The sequence below is a fragment of the Microtus oregoni genome, unplaced genomic scaffold (genome assembly GCF_018167655.1).
Source record: "Microtus oregoni isolate MIOR12 unplaced genomic scaffold, Mior012 000017F_ref0000208, whole genome shotgun sequence".
NCBI lineage: Eukaryota > Metazoa > Chordata > Mammalia > Rodentia > Cricetidae > Microtus > Microtus oregoni.
In genome coordinates, this window is record NW_024543076.1 from 11204096 (window position 1) to 11224108 (window position 20013).

General features: G+C 45.4%; 1 protein-coding gene across 2 annotated transcripts in view; it reads left to right on the forward strand.

Moving 5' to 3' along the window:
• Mob3b (MOB kinase activator 3B) overlaps positions 1-16401 on the forward strand; it is a 168960-nt gene extending 152559 nt beyond the window's left edge. For both annotated transcript variants that reach the window (XM_041667533.1, XM_041667534.1), the window contains exon 4: positions 11000-16401. In XM_041667533.1, the coding sequence (XP_041523467.1) occupies positions 11000-11029 (30 nt within the window). In that variant the 3' untranslated portion in view covers positions 11030-16401. The remainder of the gene's footprint in view (positions 1-10999) is intronic.
• Positions 16402-20013: the final 3612 nt, after the last annotated feature.

The following is a 20013-nucleotide window of genomic DNA, read 5'->3' on the forward strand; positions in this document are numbered from 1 at the left end:
ATCTGGGTTTAAATTCTTGCTCTGCCAAGTTCTAGCCATGTACCTCAGACAAGTCACTGACCTGTCCCAGCTTAGCTTCTCTAGAAAATAGCCCAACAGCCACCCACAGAGAGGAGAGTCTGTGCCTGAATGTCAGACCAAGTGGTGATTGGCTCCAGAGGCTCCAGGGTGGAGCCTTTGTTCAGTGGGTAAAGCATTTGCTGCTCAAGTGTGAAGACCGCAGTTCAGATCCAGCCCACAGAAAGACAGGGTGGGCGAGAAGGCTGTAATCCCAGCCCACAGGAGACAGAAGTGGAAATGGGTTCCCCAGAGCCGCTGGCTCTCCACCCACTCTGCTCCAGCTTCAGCAAGAGACCTTATCTCAGTATATAATGTGGGGAACAAATGAGGACACCTCAGGCCTGCACAGACATGCAAAACATGAACACATGCATGCCAACACACCACACGTATAAACACATGCAAAAGGTCCCTTGTGGGAGATTGAAACATTGCATTTGCTACTCGTCAAACCGGCATACTTGGAATTTGTGTGACTGTGTGCTAGAAACCATACTCTGAATCTTGAGCTTTGGTCTTCTTGCAGGCTGATGATATAGTTATTCTCTTTTGATGCGAGGCAATGGGAGCCTCAGCTCTGCACAAGTGTGTGTGTGTGTGTGCTCTCACACGCGTGAGCAACAGGGCACAGATCACGTCCTCTGTGATCTACAGTGTTGCTAACCCAGATCTTCAGTAGGTCAGGCGTGTGAAGTTCTTTTCACCGTGTTTATAGGTTAGGATAGGGTCATTGGGAAATAACCCCACTGCAAATTGAGAAGTAGCTGATGATCGTATTTTATTAAAATGAAAATTTTCAGTTTGCTTTGGGCCTCTTTACTCAGTCTAAACAGCACTGCGCCAGCCAAAGGCGTGGGCCTGCTAAGAAACTGTCAACTTCACAATTAGGAGCTCATCAAGGCAGAGGCCCCTCCCCCACGTTTCATCAGTCACACAGCACAGGTCTTATGACGTTCTAGCAGCCTCCATCCTGTAATGCCTTCAACGAGGCTGATGGCTTCTCTGAAACTCTTTGTTTTTCCAAGTGAAGTAAACTCTTCCTCCAGGCACCGGTGCTCCCAAAGTTCAGAAAACTTCCACAGTGACTGATCAGGGCTTCTTGAAGTTCACTAAAGTTGATTCCATTCATGAAAACCCTGGTGCCTACAGCTGCCCCCCTAGGGGATGGACTTCTGCTTCCCGCATCTTTCTGGTTGCTGATGGAAAGCCAATGACAGAAGCCCAGGTCTGGCTTCTGGAATCTGGGAGGCCCCATAGGTGAACTCTGAACAGGGTAGAAATCTGTTTCACCCCTCAAAATATGGGGGCCTTTTGAGCATCTGTGGGGGTGAATGCAGTGTGTGGCAGGAGGAAGCTAGACTTGTGACAGACACCAGAACGTCCAGTCGTCCTCGAATGGAACCAGTGACAAACAAAAGCACTATCTCACCAAAGTCCAGCTTGCAAAGTCCAATGAGTTTAGTAGTCTTGTAGCTGGGAGAGGGAATACGAGCTAGGATCCCAGGCAAGGGTCTCCTCACCTGGGTGAGTGACCCCATTACTACTACATAGATAGACCTTGCGACCCCTGTATTGTTCTGCTCCAGGACAGCCAAGATGGCTTCTTGCTATGACTGGAGAAATAAACACCAGACAACACTGACCCCTAGGGAACTGTGAGGAAACTGAGCAAGTGGAAGTGGGAATTGAGAGAAGGCCATAGGTTAAAGCCGCAGTGGGTTGCTTATGTGCTAGGCTGGGTCACAGGTAGCATTGCTCAGAGCAAAGATCGTGGCTGGTCACTGCCTTGTCCTGGTCAGGGGTTAGTATTGTCTCAGTCAGTGGAAGAGCCGGGCAGGCTGATCTGCAGAGAAAGTCACAATGCTAGAAAGAATGCTGCCGCAAAGCATGCTGGTGCTTAACGGGTCTGAGGGGTGGGGGGCAGGGGTGGGGGAAGGTCTTGAGAACAGAGCATGGTGACGCCATACGCCAGAGCGTAATGACGCCATGACCCAATGTCTTAGTTACTGTCCTATCGCTGTAACGAAACACTTAACAGAAGCGACTCAAGGATGCAGCCCACCATGTAGGGGAGTGGGGTTGAGGGAGTTTGGGGCAGCTGGGCACATGGCAGTCGCCCCCAGTCAGGAAGCAGGGGGTGATGGATTCTCCTGCTCAGCTGACTTTCTCCTTTTTCTTCAGCCCAAGACGCCAGTGTGTGAAATGGTGCTGCTGCCCACCATTCAGGTGGGTTCTCCCATCTAGATAATCCCTCAACAACACCCCCAGGGGCTGGAGAGATGGCTCAGTGGTTAAGAGCACTGTCTGCTCTTCCAGAGGTTCTGAGTTCAATTCCCAGCAACCACATGGTGGCTCACAACCATCTGTAATGAGATCTGGCGCCCTCCTCTGGCGTGTGGGCACACGTGGAGGCAGAATGTTGTATGCATAATAAATAAATCTTTAAAAAAAAAAACAACACCCCCAGGCTAATCTCCTGATTCTCCTGTAAGTCCTGACCTCATCCTCCACAGGCGTGACACTCAAGGGCTTCTCTTCCCCTGCGGGGTTCTAAGACCTCTTCCTCTGGTAGCTGTCATGTCTCCTGGCAAGAGGCACCCAGCCATGTTCTCATACATAACCCTGTGGTTCCGTGAGAGTGCTTCAAAATTCTGCAGCTCTTCCTTTCTGGGAATCTGTGTAAATCAAGCGCCGACTGTGTTTACAGAAAGTCACGTCTTTTTAATGTGCATAGAGCTTGGGAAAAGAAAAGCAGTTTGGTTCTTGCATCGGCTATGAGTACCTCTTCTTGGTGGGTGGCGGGTGTGTTTATCTGTCCATTCTTCTGTATGTATGGATTTGAGGGTCTGCATGTATGTGTCCGTGCTCACACCTACCTTTGTGTAAAGGAAACTCCCTCTGTGTCAGTAATGTGGGTGGCTAGGAACAGAATTAATCAAATAAATATTGTCCTTTCTGCTCAGGGAGCTCTCGCCGGCTGCATTGCTATTTTGACTTTGTTTGGCTCCGTCACCACCCACATCCCTACAAGTCACCAGAAGGGACAATTGTAATTCTGACACACTGGCTGCATCTCATCTAGTCTTGTGAGCATTTTGGATTTGGGTTTTGTTTATTTTTTAATTTCTATAGTCTGACTGTTCTCTTGATTTAGTCAGCAATCTCAGACTTTGGGATGCTCGCCAGGGAAGGGAGCAGGCCTGACCTTGGGCTTCCTGGGAGTGGCCCCACCCTGTTGCTAGTGCGGAGGTGCGGTGGTCCACTGATTCAGGCTCCGCTGAAAGTGTGTGATTCAGAAGGCGTGAGGCCTGGGGCTACAGCCGATGGGCCCGTGAGAGGGACAGATGGAGCAGTTTCAGACTTGCTGTCCCGATGATTGTGTATGTATGTGACTATGCCAAAATGCTGACCCTCGGCTCCTTCTGCAGAGTGGGATGAAGACCACACACTGTGACATCCTGCATGATGCTGTACAGCGCAGACGGTGTCTGGGTGTCTGGCACGTAGGGAAAGACAGATGCGCCTGGTGAGGACACGAGACGCTTGCTGGCTGGTCATGTCCTTTTTTATCACCCTTCGCTGCTTTGCTTATCACCCATTGCTGTCTGCCAAGTGATGTGTGTGCGTGTGTATGTGTGTGCGTGTGTGTATGTTTGTGTGTATGCATGTGTGTATGTGTGTGTATGCTTGTGTGTATGCATGTGTGTATGTTTGTGTGTGTGCGCGCACATGTGTGTATGTGTGTGCGTGTGTGTATGTTTGTGTGTGTATGTGCATGTGTGTAGTGTATGTGTGTGTGCATGTGTATGCATGTGTATGTGTATATATGCGTGTGTGTATGCATGTGTGCATGTATGTGTGTGTATGCATGTGTAGATGTACATATGTTAGAGTGACAGGTGTCAGCTTCCTGCTAGAGTTCTTTTTTTCTCCCCCTCCGAGTTCTTGTTCCATGGGCATAGTTGCATTATAAAAATAGTTGTGTGCAAACATGTAGGTCCCAGATCATTTGGACTGCAATTAAACGGAAGCTTCCTGCCAGAAAGTCTGCCTGCTTGGGGGCCAGAAGGAAGATCTCTGAGCTCAGGGAAGGAAATGACAGACATTCACCCTCGCAGGTTACAGTGTTTCAGCCTTCACTGGGTATCATGAAAACAACCGGGCACACCTCACCCTGCACGGTGGACAAGCAAGTCCCATGGACTTACCCATGTGTTCCCAGAAGTGAGGTGGGAAAAACTTGGCTTCTGGAACTGCCGAGGGCATTTGCCCAAAAACCATTGTTATTTCCCCTGGTCCTCACAGCTACTTGGGTTCTGAAAAGTGAGAAGAGAAATCCTCCCCACAGGAAGTGGAAGCTAGTCTCATTTGGACAGCTGTGGTCCCACCACCAAGCCTCTGCCTGCCTCCAGGCTGGGCGGGAGCTGGCTGAGGGATTGTTTAGGGTGTTGTATGTTTTGGTTGTTCACTTTTAACTTCTTTTTTTCTCTGCGTGCGTCACTCTAGCCGGCAACCGACATTTGACTGGCTCTCTGTTTACCTCTAGCCAGCTTTCCGGTAACCTGCTTAGCAACCCTGAGACCCTTCCTCCTCCTTCACCGTGGGATCTCTTCTCTTTTTTGAGACTTGCTCTCTCTCCCAACCAGGTGGCTTAGACTTCAAAGACTCTAAGCAGGGCTTGGAAGGAAAAACTGGAGTGTTCTGAGCATCTCAGTACTAAAGGAACAAGTGCGGAGACCACGCATGTGCGGGGCTGCCATGATGCGAGGAATGTCGATACTGAGGTCCTTGTAGACCAGGTGCAAAGTCGCTAGTACATCCCACAGGAAGGAGAGAAGGGATGTGCGGGCTACTCATGTCTGTTTGGGCCTCCACAGTGTCTCCCTGCCAGTGCCACTGAGGAAGCCAGCAGGGACTGAGGAGAGGGCACGGCTTCTTACCCTTGGATGCAGTGTGACTGCAGTGGATGCATGGTAGCATGGCAGAGCAAGGCCTTCTGAGTCTTTGGGGCTAAGGGAAAGCCTATTCTGATTTTATAGCACCCAAAATCACATCTGCCTGTTCTCTGTGGTGCTGTAACACCAATGTCCCCATGGTTCTCACATAGCAGGATGCACCCTTACCCTTGTTTGCAGACAGGAATGGCCTCCCTCCGGCTAATACTAGTATGGATGAGTGGGTGTGACCAGGAACCATCTTTAAGGAGGAAGTAGGTCAGTCTTAGAAGAGAGCTCTGGGCAGCAACGGGCAATAAGGGACGGAAGGGAATACCCATGGCAGAAATGATGTGGGAAGGTCATTTGTCAATCTGTTGTTTCATTGGTTAATCAATAAAGAAAACTGCTTGGCCTGATAGGTCAGAAAATTAGGTAGGTGGAGTAGACAGAACAGAATGCTGGGAAGAAGGGAAGTGAGCCAGACTCCATGCCTCTCCTCTCTGGTCAGACGCAATGAGGCTCCAGCCCAAGATGGATGTACACTAGAATCTTTCCCGGTAAGACAGCACTTCATGGTGCTGCACAGATCATTAAAAATGGGTTAAGCAAGATATGAGAGTTAGCCAAGAAGAGCTAGATATAATGAGCCAGGCAGTGTTTATATGAATACAGTTTGTGTGTTGTTATTTCGGGGCATAAGCTAGCCAGGCGGCCAGGAGCTGGGTGGCAGGAACGCAGCCCGCAGCTCCTTCTCCACGTGTCATTTCTGTGACTCCAAGAGTGTGAGAGAGTCAGACACACAAGTATCTGTGTGTCCTTTTGAATCGAGTCTAACGTTGTGTTGTAGGCTTCTAACGCTACCCTGTTCCAAGCCATGGAGCTTTTAATGATTGGGAGTTGGGGTGAAGTTCTGCTCAAAGGCCATCTTCCCAGTTTGCATCCCAAGTGTACGCACACGGTGACCTTTCTGTACCCGCCTTCCTTTTTGCTCTCTCTGCTCTTTCTCTTCCTCAGTTGTTTGTACTATTGGTAATATTTCTTCCTCCCTCGTCCTCCTTGTCCCTCACAGTTAGCAGAACGTGTGGATTAAAGGAAAGCATGTGTTCAAGTTGCTGTGCCTCTTGTGTCCCCTGAAGCATTTTAACCAACGAAGTCACAAGCTGCATTCCTCCCCTCCCCCAGTGGAATAATGGGAACAGTATAAGTAAGGTTGGCTTGCTTGTATTTCAATCACCTCCGTCTGGACTGAAAGTCACTCTGAAGCTGTGTGAACTTGGGCAAGTGGCTTTAGTTTGGAGCCAGTCTAATCTAGGTGAAGTTTTAGTTGAGGTTGATGGTCTGAAAAGACACATGGCTGAGGAATAAGGATTAGGAGAGTTAACCCCACGGACAGACAGACAGAATGCCAGTGGCACGGCAGGGCTCCAACAAAAGTTGAGGTCCCAGCACCAGAGACAGAAAACATAGTAGGGGGTCTCTAAAGAAAATCAGAACCCACACAAGAGGAGGGAGCCCCTTCTTATGCTTTTTGAAGATTGCCAGGTTCTCTGATTCCCAGGCAGGACGTAGGAAAGGAGGGGTGATGGTAGGGAGTACCCTTGTAAGTAAACTCCATTTCCAGGTGAGATGTCTGAGCCACTGAGGGAGACCCTGTTTCAGTGAATGGTGATAACTGATGATGATGATGATGGTGATGATATTTCAGTCATAGAAATGTGATCCGTCAGTGTCAAAATCAGCTCACACTACTATCAAACAGCGGCCATTTTCAGTTTTAAAAGTTGAGATCAGACAAGGAATTGTGTAACTTACACAAAGCTTAGGTTGTTTGCCCCGCCCCCACCTTCCCTAAAAAACCAGGCAAAAATCACTGAAGCTTCGTTTCTAAAGTTAAATGTGACTTCCATTGGGTGTCTTGTCCTCTCTCCCCTTTTATTGCTTTTTAAGTTACTAGAGCTCTTTTATTTTTAAGGCAAGAAATAATATGAGTATTAAAAGTACCTAAAAATCCAGAGACTATGCCAAGAACAAAAATATCAGAAATTGAAAACATAAAAACATAATAATTTCATTTGCCCAGCTATAAACTCATGTTGATAGAAATTATATTTGTAACAGCCTCAAATCATATAAAGCGCATATGACTTGAGAAAACATCCTTCATCACTTAGCAGTATACACTAAGAGATACACAATATACAACTCAGGTTAAGGCTAACTGTGTAATGAATTCCAAAGCTAACAGAGAGCCCAGAGATGGGGACCCAGCCAGTAATGCTTTGGGGTCGTCATGTAAGCTGTTTGAGCATTTGCCAGGCATAGAGGAATGGAGAGGCCTATGAGAAACTCCCAGGCACCAAGGAGACCCCGGGAAGCTGGGTGGCGTGGCTGTTTGTATGGTGTTGGGTTCAGTCTGTAGCCCCACCAGGACCAGCTTCCTCTGCAGGCCCAGTGTGGAAGCTGTTGGCTGTGGAGAATGAGGCTGAAAGGAGCGACGAATCCAAAACCTGGCTTTGTTTCTACCAGAAAGTACATTTAAAACAAGATTTATAGCTGGGCAGTGGTGGTGCACGCCTTTAATCTCAGCGCTTGGGAGGCTGAGGCAAGCCGATTGCTGTTTTAGCCCAGCCTGGTCTATAGAGAATTCCAGGATTGTTACACAGAGAAATCCCATCACAAAAACAAACAAACAAAAAAGGGGAAAAATAAATATTTTAATATTCTAAATTAGCATTATTACAAAACAGTAGCGGCCTCTCCCTCGCATCCCCCCATCCTCCCTGCTACTCCTGATCCTCGCTCTAACTCCTCTCCCCAGTGACTTTCCTGAGTGTCCTTTTGCCCACCCTTGCTTGACCTTCCTCATCACCTGTTATTACCTTCTCTGGTATCTTTTCTAGCCTGTTAGACTTTATCTAACACACACACACACACACACACACACACTACGGGCTAAGAACTGTGTATCAGAAAAAAACATGCGGTTTTTGTCTTTCTGACATCTTGCTTAATTCCCAAATCCACCAATTTTTCTACGAATTTCCTCAATGACATTTTTTAAAAATTTATTTACTTATTATGTGTACAACATTCTGCTTCCATGTATGCCCACACACCAGAAGAGGGCACCAGATCTCATTACAGATGGCTGTGAGCCACCATGTGGTTCCTGGGAATTGAACTCAGGACCTCTGGAAGAGCAGCCAGTGCTCTTAACCTCTAAGCCATCTCTCCAGCTCCAGCCATTTTTTTAAATAGCTGCATAAAATTCCATTTGTATATATGCACCACATTTTCGATGTCCCTTCAGCTGTTAACGCGCATCTAGGCTGGTTCCATTTCCTTGCTCTTGTGAATAGAGCGGCAATGAACAGGAATGTGCTTGTATCCGTGTGCCCAGGAGTGGAATAGCCCAGCCAATAAACAAACACACAAACCTCCAAATGCTGCAATTTTCTTTCTAAACAAGCCAAATAGAGTGTCTTGCCAGAGACTTGCCAGAAAAATCTCCCCTGAAGAAACAATACTGCAGGTTTGGACGGCCTGCTATATACAGTGACATTCCGCATGACCAGCAATGGGGACGTCTCCTTAAAAGAGTTCCCTGAGTGGAAGATACTGAGCCCGCTCTCCTTGAGGAAGGAATGAAGGAATGTCTTTACCCTGCCAATTAGCTGGCGAAGGGAATCAGTGAGGAAAGCCAAGTTCATGCCTGTAGAGCGTTTCTTTAAACGGTTCGATGGTGCCACCAAGTGGCAAAGTAGTAGAATACAGCCTTGAAGTCTGTACTTTGAGAAATTAAATATGAGCGCTTAGCTTGTGGAGGTCTGAGAACAAGTTGGAAGAGTCAGATCTCTATAGAAAGCGATCAGAGGAGGAAATTACTATGCATTGAGTCTGTGCATCTATTAATCCATTTACACTTCCCTGATCTACCCACTATCACACTACATCTTACAGGTGGAGAGACTGGGGGCCTATGCATTGCTTGATTGAGCAAACCTTTGTTGAAGCCGGATTCCCAGGCACTCAAGAGCAAATAGCAGCCACAGCCCTGCTGACTCGGATTCTCTAGGATCCTGGATGGGATGATCCAGGAGGCAAAAAACGAAGTCAGTGATAGACTAGCCCTCTGGTGGAAAGGGGTACTGTGGCTGTTAAAGGGGGATGGGAGAGTTATGCCTTGTTCTGGAGTGAGAGAAGATGTCCCCTCAAACAGACATTTAAGACAAGATGCTCTTAGAATTCAGGTGGGTGGATAACAAGGGGGCAAAAGTGAGATTGCAACATGCCTGAACCCAGTTCCAACATGCTTCATGTCTTTCTCAGTAAATCAATACTTGTAGTGATGTTGTTTCAGCCTGGGCTCCACCACATTTCTTCCTCCCTCGGAGACTGGAGTCCTTGAGAACATCAAAGTACCTAGATAACTCTGTATTATTGCTTTAACCCATACAGTCTTATGGTTTTCAAACAGTGTTCTGAACACCAGGTCACTCCCACACTGACTCTTGACTCCAGTGTTTGCTCTTTTATTGTCTGGGATGACCCAGGCCAGCATTCAGGAGATGTAGCAGCTGATTCCATCCTGCAGTAAGTGGAACTCAGAACTTCCCCACCTAATTAAAATGACTTAGTCTTGTCTTCCCCAAATGCTGACAAGCTCAAGGCTCTTTTTCGGTCCTGCAGCCCACACTGGTCTCAAAGATGAAGAAAGAACTCCCTTGTGCCAGCATTGTGAGAAAGATTGGGGATACAAACCCAGGTGAAAGCCTGTGTGGAGATGTAATGAGTCTTCTTCCTGACATTTAATGATTCTCATGATAGTGGGACCACCTCTCCAACAGGTTCCACATCCCTTGATCCTTCCCAAATAGTTCCAGCAACTGGGACAAAGTGTTCAAGCATATTACCCTAGGGGCGCCGTTATCATTGAAACTACCGCCCACCCAAAGTCAGTACACCCTGCATGACAGTCAAGGTGTGCACAGGTGAAAGGCGTGGCCACCTCCAAAGGTGGGTATGAGGTCTTTCAGCCCATGGATGTCACCATGTCTGAGCTGGAAAGAGGAATGGCTGGCATCCAGGTAAAGAGGATAAAAACGGAATGAGATTGAAGTAGGCCAGCCTGTGCTGAGTCTCAAAGAGGAAAAAGGATGGCCCATTTGGGATCCCAAGTTCCCAGAAGAGCCAGGCAAGGAATGTGCCTAGGTAGACTGCAGGCCAGACTCCGGCATTCCTTCATTCCTTCTTCCTTGCTGTTCTTGACTTGTACATGATTATATTCTTCGTTTTTTCCATCTGTGATTGAAACTTAATCAAAATGGAAGATGCTTTCTATTCTAAAAATGACAACCCAAACCCGCTATCATACCAGTTGGCAAGCTGTTCTTGGCTCTCCCTGGAGAGACAACTGGACGGGATGGGGATGGACACTGGAGGCCATTCTCTGTCCAGAGAGGAAGGCTGTGCTTCAATTCCAAGAGCTCAGGGGCTCCACGTCTTGCTTTGTTTTTTCTTCAGATAAAGCAGGTCACTTGGATTTTTGACAAGAGAGTATAATATTTTAAACAGTGCCTTAATTCAAGAGAGAAAAGGAAGGAAGGAAAAAGAGGAGTGATAAAAGGATGGAGGGAGGGCTGGAGAGGTGGCTCAGAGGTTAAGAGTACCGGTTGCTCTTCCAGAGGTCCTGAGTTCAATTCCCAGCAACCACATGGTGGCTCATAGTCATTCATAATGAGATCTGGTGCCCTCTTCTGGCCTGCAGACATACATGCAGGCAGAACACTGTATACATAATAATAAATAAATCTTTCAAAAAAAAGGATGGAGGGAGGGAGAGAGAAAGAGAGGGAGAGAGAACACTCAAGCCTACCAGACCAAATGGAACATGGCTCGGGCTTGCCACCTTCTGTTTAAAGGTTCCAGGGAAATGCCGCCTTGTATTTCTGTCATTGCTCTGTTTATTGTCCCCTAACAGCCCTTCTTTCCTTGCTTTCCAGAAAGAGATGACAACCAGGATGTGTCACTAACATCCCACCTCATCTACCGGAAGAAAGGAACAGTTTCTCCCAGGAGTCCCCGTGGGACAGGAAGTGGCCCTCTCTGGCTGAAATGGTCCTTGCTTCCAGGAGCAGGAAAGCTGGAGCCCCACAAGGACTTCTGAAAGATGTCTCCTACCCACTTCGTGTGCTCTTAACCCTCTAAGTGCTGCTAGCCAGGGCCTGTGGGCCAGGCAGACCACAGCATAAAGGACCAGCCTTGACCCCTTAGGCTGAGGATAGTGCAGGAGCGGCCACTGCACTTCCACTCACGTCACGCATGGCTGTGGCCTGCCCCCTAGGCTTCACTGGAATTCAGGTTTTGAGACTGAGAGGTTTTTCTTTGTTCTTTTCACTTATGTCTTATCAGACTTCTTGACTAACATCTCTGTCTTTGATGTTTCTAAGAACCAATCAAATTTGGGGAATACCGTGTACCATTTTCCTATCCCACCTCTTCTTGAGTCCCTGCAGGCCCAGATTCTGGGCCTGTGGCTTAACCTTGTACGGGGCTTGAAGCTGGGAGGGGCCTGCAGTTCTATTGGCAGTCCCCATGGCATTTCCCTCGTGGGTAGTTTCACCAGGGACCATCTGATGGAGGGCATGATCTGTGCCCCAGACAGGTCATTCATATGCTAACCACTGGGAAGAGTGCGTTACCAGTTTGCCTTGGTCAGGATGGATTTTCGTAGCCACGGTCCATTAAAGATATACTTTCCTATTTCCCACAAGAGAGAACTAAAGTCACAAATGACCACTGGGGTCCTTGAGCCAGATTTGTGCAGTGTTTGTTCTTTATTGAGGAGTAGTGAGTCCTGGCTGACCAGACATTTTATAATGTTAGGATTTCAGTGACAAGACAACACTGTTGATAATTGGTACGTGTAGATCAATACACTTGACCTGTAGCATTCCCAGCGTGACCTCAGAGCTTCTGAACTCAGCCGAACTCCCTAGTCTCCCTTCTTCTATTCCTGTTTTCCCTCCCCGTCCTCCCCGTTCCCTCTCCATCTCTTCTTCAATCTCTCTTCTCTCTCATCTCCACTCTATTCTCTACTCTGTGTGTGTGTGTGTGCATGCATGTGTGTGTGCACGTGTGTGTGTCTTCTTCTCTTGCCCATTGTCCTTCCATCTCTTGTGTTCTAGGAAGACACAGAGTTGATTTCTGTGCAGTAGGTGTGCTACAGTCGCTAAGGTGTTCCTCAAAGCCAAGGCATTCCTTCCGGCCATCAGAATAACCGTTCTGTGCGTTCCTGCTTTTGGAAGCTTGGGGAAATGAAATGTTGCCTTCTCTGATTCATTCACCACAAAGCTGTGGTTCTAACAGCTTGACTAAGAAGTACTCATACTTCCCACGACATTTGATTTTTAATAAAGTATCTGTTGGTGGAGGGAAGTAGATATGAATGTATTCTTGCAGTTAATGTAATAACAGAAGATGGCCAAGCTAGTCTGATGTTACTTAGTATCTCTAATATGTTAAAGCCATCTGTGACAGCCACAAAATCCTAGAGAGCATGGCATCTTTGCCTAATGATGAAAAGGCTGACTATATGGAGTACATAATGGGACCATGTTTAGGACAACCCTTACTTCCCGTCTCGTGGATGCTGTCTTACGAAACCCAACACTGCTAACGTCTTTTTGTTATTGACTTGCTCTGATCTACAGGAACTTTTTATTTTCTCTTGAAGTAACTTTTAGAGACCAAGATAGACCTAGAAGCATATCTGGCTAAGGATCCAGAGAAACAAAGCCCTGACTTCCTGACCTGTGCAGTACAGAGTAACACAGTTCATGGCTGTGCGGGATGGTGACAATGAGAAATGGCAGCCTTGGCCTTGAGGTCTCTGCTGCTTTGTACCTTGAACAACTACAAGGCTCATGCAGCGAGAGGTTGAATAAGTGCCTGCATTTCAGTAGTGCCTAGCCAATGGGGAAGTCTGAAGCTGAAAACATTTGACATTTATTCCTAATTATTTTCTCTCAGTTTTTTGTGTATGTGAAATTTCTATCCACCTTAAAAAATCCATTTTTTTTTTAACTTCTTAGAATGGTTTTCTCTGGCTTGTATTGTTTAATTGCACTAGTCCGCTCTTGGAGGAAAGTCTAGTCAATTGCTCTGCTTTTTAGAAGGATGAGGTGCTCATATTTCTACAAAAAACTTTGTTTGGCTGATTCTAAAGAAAAATCATCTTGGGCTGTTTCGAAGCCTTTGGCCTAACTTTATCCTCCATACGTCTGTATTGTGAACAGACAATCCCTGCAGCCCCGGGGACAGTGCAGGCCTGCTCTGTCTTTTAACCTTCTTCCTGCTTTTCTGCATTTGTTTTAACTTCGGGAAAGTTCACAGTTGAAAGATTGCGAGCACCCTATCCTTTAAGTACAGCAAGTGCTAGCGTATCACCTCATTTCTTTCTCACCATAAATGTGCTCATTTCTGAGCCATCAGAAAACCAAGTTACAGTCATCATAAAGCTTTGAAATACTCTGTCACCCCCTCCTGTTAGTAATGAGGACATTATCCTATCCGTCTTCAGTGGCATCAGCTCCAAGAGCCTGAAATGGATATTCAAATTCTCCCTCAGAAGATTCTTTGTAGTTGATGTGCCTTTAAAAAAAAAAAAATCTAGGATGTAATCAAGAACTACACATTGTATCTAAGTGTCACTGTCTTCATTTCCATTGACAGATGATCATTTCCTGTGTGTGTGTGTGTGTGTGTGTGTGTGTGTGTGTGTGTTCTGTCTTTAGTAATGTATGTGACTGGCATTCCTGAAGAACCTAAGCGCTGGTTTGTTTAGGGGGTGTGCGCTTATTCTGGAGCCAGTGATGAGGGTAACAATGTTCACAGTGATGAGGGTAACAATGTTCACAGTGATGAGGGTAACAATGTTCACAGTGATGAGGGTAACAATGTTCACAGTGATGAGGGTAACAATGTTCACAGTGATGAGGGTAACAATGTTCACAGTGTTGAGGGTAACAATGTTCACAGTGTTGAGGGTAACAATGTTCACAGACACCCTCCTTGCATCATGTTAGAAAATGTGAATGTCCAATCGAAGATTAATCAGTGGGCTCAAGGTTATCTGCCTGGACCAATCAAGTTGCATAATTCGTCGTTAAGCTCTGGGATTCGATACACGCACCATTTATAGAATATGAAGCTCAACGTGTCTACTTCACTTCTCAGTGTTATCAGAGGTCCCCAGTCCCCAATATTAAATCCCTTGCTGTGGAAGATGAAGACGTGTAAAAGGAGTCAGACCTTTCCACTTAAGATGAAAAGGAGCAGGAATTTTTCATTCGCAAACGATACATACAAATGCTGATTCATGGACGTGTGATGATCCAGAGGCAAAGTGCGTGTGTGTGTGTGTGTGTGTGTGTGTGTTTTCTTTAGTGATTTCCCATTCAGACAGACCCATAGTTTCCTCGTTGAGCTCAGCTCATGTATTATGAGACAGTGTTTCTTTACATAGTCCTGACTGTCCTGAAACTTACTATGTAGACCAGGCTGACCTTGAACTCACAGACATCATCCTGCCTCTGCTTCCTGAGTGCTAGGATTAAAGGTGTGTGCCACCATATCCAACTGCTCATATGTTCTTGTTGAGGGTGAGGTGACTACTAATTATTTGGGGGAGGCAAACATCTTAACTTTCACAGTAGGTTGTGCCTCTCCAAAAGAGGTGATTAGGAATCAGATTTTTTTTTAAGATTTTGATAATTTTAAATAAACAACATATCTACAAGTCTGGGCACTCTTTGAGGTCACAAGCCTTACATTTTTGTCCTAATAGATACTGATATCAACCATCTAGTGAGATATCTTCAATTTGCCCTCTGGGGTAACGGTTTAAACTGGGGACACACTGGAGAAACAGAACCTTAGTTCTTCCATTTCTGTCCCCCAGATGACCTCCAAGCCCCTCATCCAGGCCTCCTTTGCCTCTGACTTCCTACTGTGTTCAGCCAAATCGTGGCAGCAGGACCAACGTTCTTTCTAAATCTAGACTAAATTGCGGATCTCGATTCTTTTTCTGCTTCTTAGGCTGTTGCTCTTCTCTTCCTTGAATGTTTTCTTATTTCTTTCCTCAGAGTTAGGATGAATAGAAGGAACTCCAGAGATCCCTAATTTATCCTTCCTATTCCCCAACCATGCCGCAACATTCCAGGTAGACCCTGTTCTCCTTTTACAGGTATCCAGGCTTAGAAGGTCTACAGAACCCTCTGTATGACCCACATGACATCACAGCCATAGAAACCTTCCATCCAAGCAGAGCCATCTAGTCCCTTTGAGCTCCAGCCTGTCTCACGCCTTTTATTCAGGAAGGTCCAGGGACTGTACAGCAGCATCAGTAAATGCTAAGTGCTGAGAATTTCATTTGCATGGTCATGAAATGTCCGAAGACCAGTGGTCCTTCAGCCTGCCTTCTCAGCCGACGCAGTTGTGGCTCCTCTCAGGTGCTTTGCCATCCTCCCACAAAGAACTAAGCTAGAAGCCTCCCCCCAAAGCTCTCCCTCTGTCTGTGTTATAGACACTGCACACTGTGAATCTGATAAGCAATTATCTCATGCCTTCTCCAGGCCCTGCTGTGTTTTCCCTAGACTTGGCTATAAGAGAAATCTTGGGGTTTTCTTACCTATTTCCGTTGACCATATGAAACTGTAACTAGGTTATGTTGAGCAATTCCAAGTTTCCCTTCTCCCTGCTTTTAATATCCTTCATCATAACACACTGGATTTGGTTGAAATTTTTCCTTAGCTGGAAAACATTAAGGGATTTGATATATGCTGGTCCACGCTTAGTCTATCGTCACGGGCGAAAACACATTGCTTCCAATAATCCCTCGGCATGAGGAAAAGAATACAGCGTGTCTTCAAGAAATGGCAAAGACATCATTTGGGTAATATTGTCATTCTGGCTTTGATTATTTTGGTTTTGAAGAAACTAGTAATTCCTGTCTAGAACTAGCCAAACAAAGTATATTTTGGAACTAATGACTTCTTCCTGGTTTTAAAAATGTTTAGCAGAAAAATTTTATAACAAGCTGTTTTCCTCTGGGCAATATTAAATATGGGTAAAAAAATTTCAATAATGTGTAAAAAATTGTGTAACGTAGAAGATGGATCTTTTTTAATGAAGTGAGCTATTTTACTAGCTTCTAGTATTCTGCTTTCAAAGTTTTCCTGCCTCTTTTTAAAGTACATCTGAAAAATGTTAACTATATTTCCATTCCATTTATGATTCAGCTAAGGATTTGACTGTAAGAAAGCAGGCTAACATAATTAAATCAATTAGAAGAGCTAGATATATCTAAAGAATATTTATGAAATAAATTTCTGTGTGAGCTTAAGGATTCAAATGTCATGGTCTGTCTTCTTTCTGTGCCAAATGTACGTAACAGATAGTTTGTCAGTCTGCAGTGTTCCGGGAAAGGGTCAAGAAAAGGAAAATCGTTAATTTTACAAAAGGTAGTTCAAAATTTGTTCGAAAGCACACATGGACACATTTGAACTCTAGCTAAATCCCTTTATCCTGTTCCAGTTTTCCAATAAGACATTAAGTATATAGTTTAGCTTTCCAGCATATTAGTGCCCTTATGGAAATTTTCTGAACATAGAATTGAATATTAATTTGATGGTGATCTGATATATAAAGATGTCATGCCCCACCTCCAGGACTTGGCCTGACTGGGGTGCTAAAGGAAGAATAGATACACTCACAGATAAAAGGCTGCAAGTGGGTAGACAGACCAGGTAGACGGGGCTCTCTGGTGGAGAAACCACAGCACACACTTCCAGAGAGTTAGAGTCTAGCATAGTGGAGTGAAGGCAGAGCAAAAGGTGACTCCAGCAGCTGGGAGCTCACACCTTTTTAGATTATAATATCTCTCCCTTCCTTTCTTCCCTCCAAGCCTCCCACATAGATATCCCCTCTCACGCTCCTTCAAATCCATTACCTCTTTTTTGACTAATTGTTATTGCATGCATATATATATATGAATAAACATATATAGACACACACATATACATAATATATCAAATATACATTCCTAAATATAACCTGTTTATATGTTTCAGTCCATATAGTGTTACTTGTGTTTCCAGGACTGACTGTTTGGCACCGGGCAGCCGATTGGTGAGCTCTTCCCTGGGGAAGACCACCTCTTCCACTTCCATCCTTCCTCAGCTGCCTACAGGTCTTTGTGGAGCACTGAGTGAGCCCTGTGGGCTTGTCCTTATCCACTTGGGCATGTCCATTACTGCCGTCCTTGTCTAGCTCATGTTTGGGCAGTCATGTTGGTGATACTTCATGGGCATAGTTGCTGGCATTACCAGGAGGCACAAACTCACAGTAACAACCTGATCCTCCCACCCCCTCTGAACAATCTTCTTGCCCCCTCTTTTCCACAGCGTTTTCTGAGCTTTAGAGTCAGAACTGGGGCTCACAGCTGCATATTGATTGGCTGTGGTTTTCTGTAGTGGTCTCCATCTGTCACAAAGAAAGCTCATTTGGCGAGGGCTGAAGACTGCACTTATCTGTGGCTGAAGGACAAATGTTTATAGATTGTTGCTACAGACTGTACTGAATTATTAAATTAGTGGTTTTAGATTCTCTTCCAATAATCATGACTTCACTAGCGCTAGTGAGGTTTTTCACTTAGCGAGGTTTTCAGTACCAGGCATGATTGCCCTCTTGTTGAGCAAGTCTTAAGTCCAACTGGAGAGCTGGTTACTGCCAAAGTAAAGTATGTGAACCACTACTGCACCTTAGGGTGATCATGCCATACTAGCCATTGATGTGGTTCACAGTTCTCATAGCCAGATTGAACTATTAATTACCTTCTTCCTTTAGAAGCTTGTGTGGTACCTTTTGGTACCGTGAAAGCTAATCCTCATGACAGGGTCATTCAGGTCAATTCCAGCTCAGGGGGTCTCTGGGCCCTCTTTCTGAAATACTTGGTGTCTTCAGCAATAGGGACTTAGGATGTGGGATTTTCCTCTGTATGCTATGAATACCATTGGCTAATAAAGAAGCTGCTTTGGGCCTATTGCAGCACAGAGTAGGGCAAGGTAGGAGTTCCAAGCAGATAGAGAAGGAGAGAGTAGGTGGAGTCGAGGAGATCTTCTTGACATCATCAACTTAAATGAGAAAAGTAATTTAAGCTATATATGAACATTTATACACAGAATTGTGTGTAGTATGTATGTGTGTATATATATGGTAAATACTTAATAGTGTGGTTCATTATGGCTTTTTCGGACTTCATTGTTATTTCCCCACCTCCCTCCTGTATTCACTTCCCTTCCCCTCCTTCCTAAAGAGCCTCCCTTTCAGATCAATGCTATCCCCATCTTTACTGATCCCCAACCCCCTAATCCAAGCAGTGGTCCCATTTTACTTTCCTGGTCTCTGTATTTATTGCAGGCTATGGATTCACATCTGTAGATTTGAAGCTCGGGGCTTCCAGCGAGAAAGAAGATACAACATTTGCCTTTCTGGGTCTGGGTTACCTTATTCAGTATGGTCTTTTCTAGTTCCATTCATTTACTTGCAAAGTTTATTATTTCATTCTTCTTTGCAGCTGAATAGTATTTCATAATGTACATATGCCTCATTTTCATTATTTATCTTGTACCCTGGAGATCTTGTGTAGCCAGGTTGTTTTCCTTTTCTTGGCTATTGTGAAGAGAGCAGCAATGGACATGGCTGAGCAAGTATCTATGGAATAGGATGTCAAGTCCTTTGGCATAGCTTGGTTATATGGTAGGATATTTTAGTTTTTTGAGGATTCACCCTGGTCTTCACACCTAGCTTCTCAATAAGGACCTTAAAAGCCAAAAGGACCTGGATGGATACTCTAAAACCTCAAAGAAACCAAAGATACCAGCCAGCTCAGAGCACTATACCAGCAAAACTTTCAATCACAATATGTAGCAGTGCAAATAAATGCAGGCAGTTTATAAAGAAATATATACAGCTTTAATGAAGAAATAAACTTACAGAACTGAGGTTCCCGCGGAGCACAGGAAGCAGGAAAAGGGGTGCGAGGGCTCCCATGCGCCCGATTTATAAGTAAACATTCACCCGAGGCAAGCCTGCCCCCTAAGGGGCTGGCTTAACCCTACAACAATATATAAGAAAGAAAAATATTTCACGATAAAACTAAATTTAAGCAGTGTCTGTCTACAAATCCTGTCCTACAGAAAAAATACTGGAAGGAAAACTTCAAACTGAACAGTTTAGACACCTGCAAGAAAACCCAAGGAACAAATCATCTAGACCAGTAAATCAAAAGAAAGGAGGAGAACCCACATTACAAGATGCAAAGTAATGGAATTTCCCTCAGTGACTAAGGAAAGCTGCTGAGGCAAGACATGTATCAGGGGTATCTCTGAAAGGAGGCTTTGAGAAACCATTGTGTGAAGTTGTTAGGTGAAGCCTGGGTTGTGTTGGAGACCCTGAGATGTTGAAGATGTCAGAGTCACAGGCTGCCTGTCAAGGGAAACTGCTAATAGGGAGAGAAACCAGTTCAGAAGAAAGAAGCGTGCTGCAGTCAACTCAGCTGAAAGGAGTTGGAGATGGGCCATGGTAGCACATGAACTTAATCCCAGCACTTGGGAGGAAGAGGCAGGCAGATCTCAGTGAGTTTAGGACAAGCCTGGTCTTCAAAGCAAGTTCCAGGACAACCAGGGCTGTTACACAGAGAAACCCTGTTTCAAAAAACAAAACAGATATTTAATGCTTGAGAGAATGTGAAGTAAGGGAACACTCATCGATTGGTGGTAGGGGTGCAAACTTGAACAGCCACTGTGGAAATCAGTATAGCAGTTTCTCAGGAAGCTGGTAATAGATCTACCTCAAGATCCAGCAATACCACTCTTGGGCATGTACCCAAAGGACTCTACAGCCTATCACAGAAACCTACTCATCCATGTTTGCTGCTGCTCTACTCATAATAGCC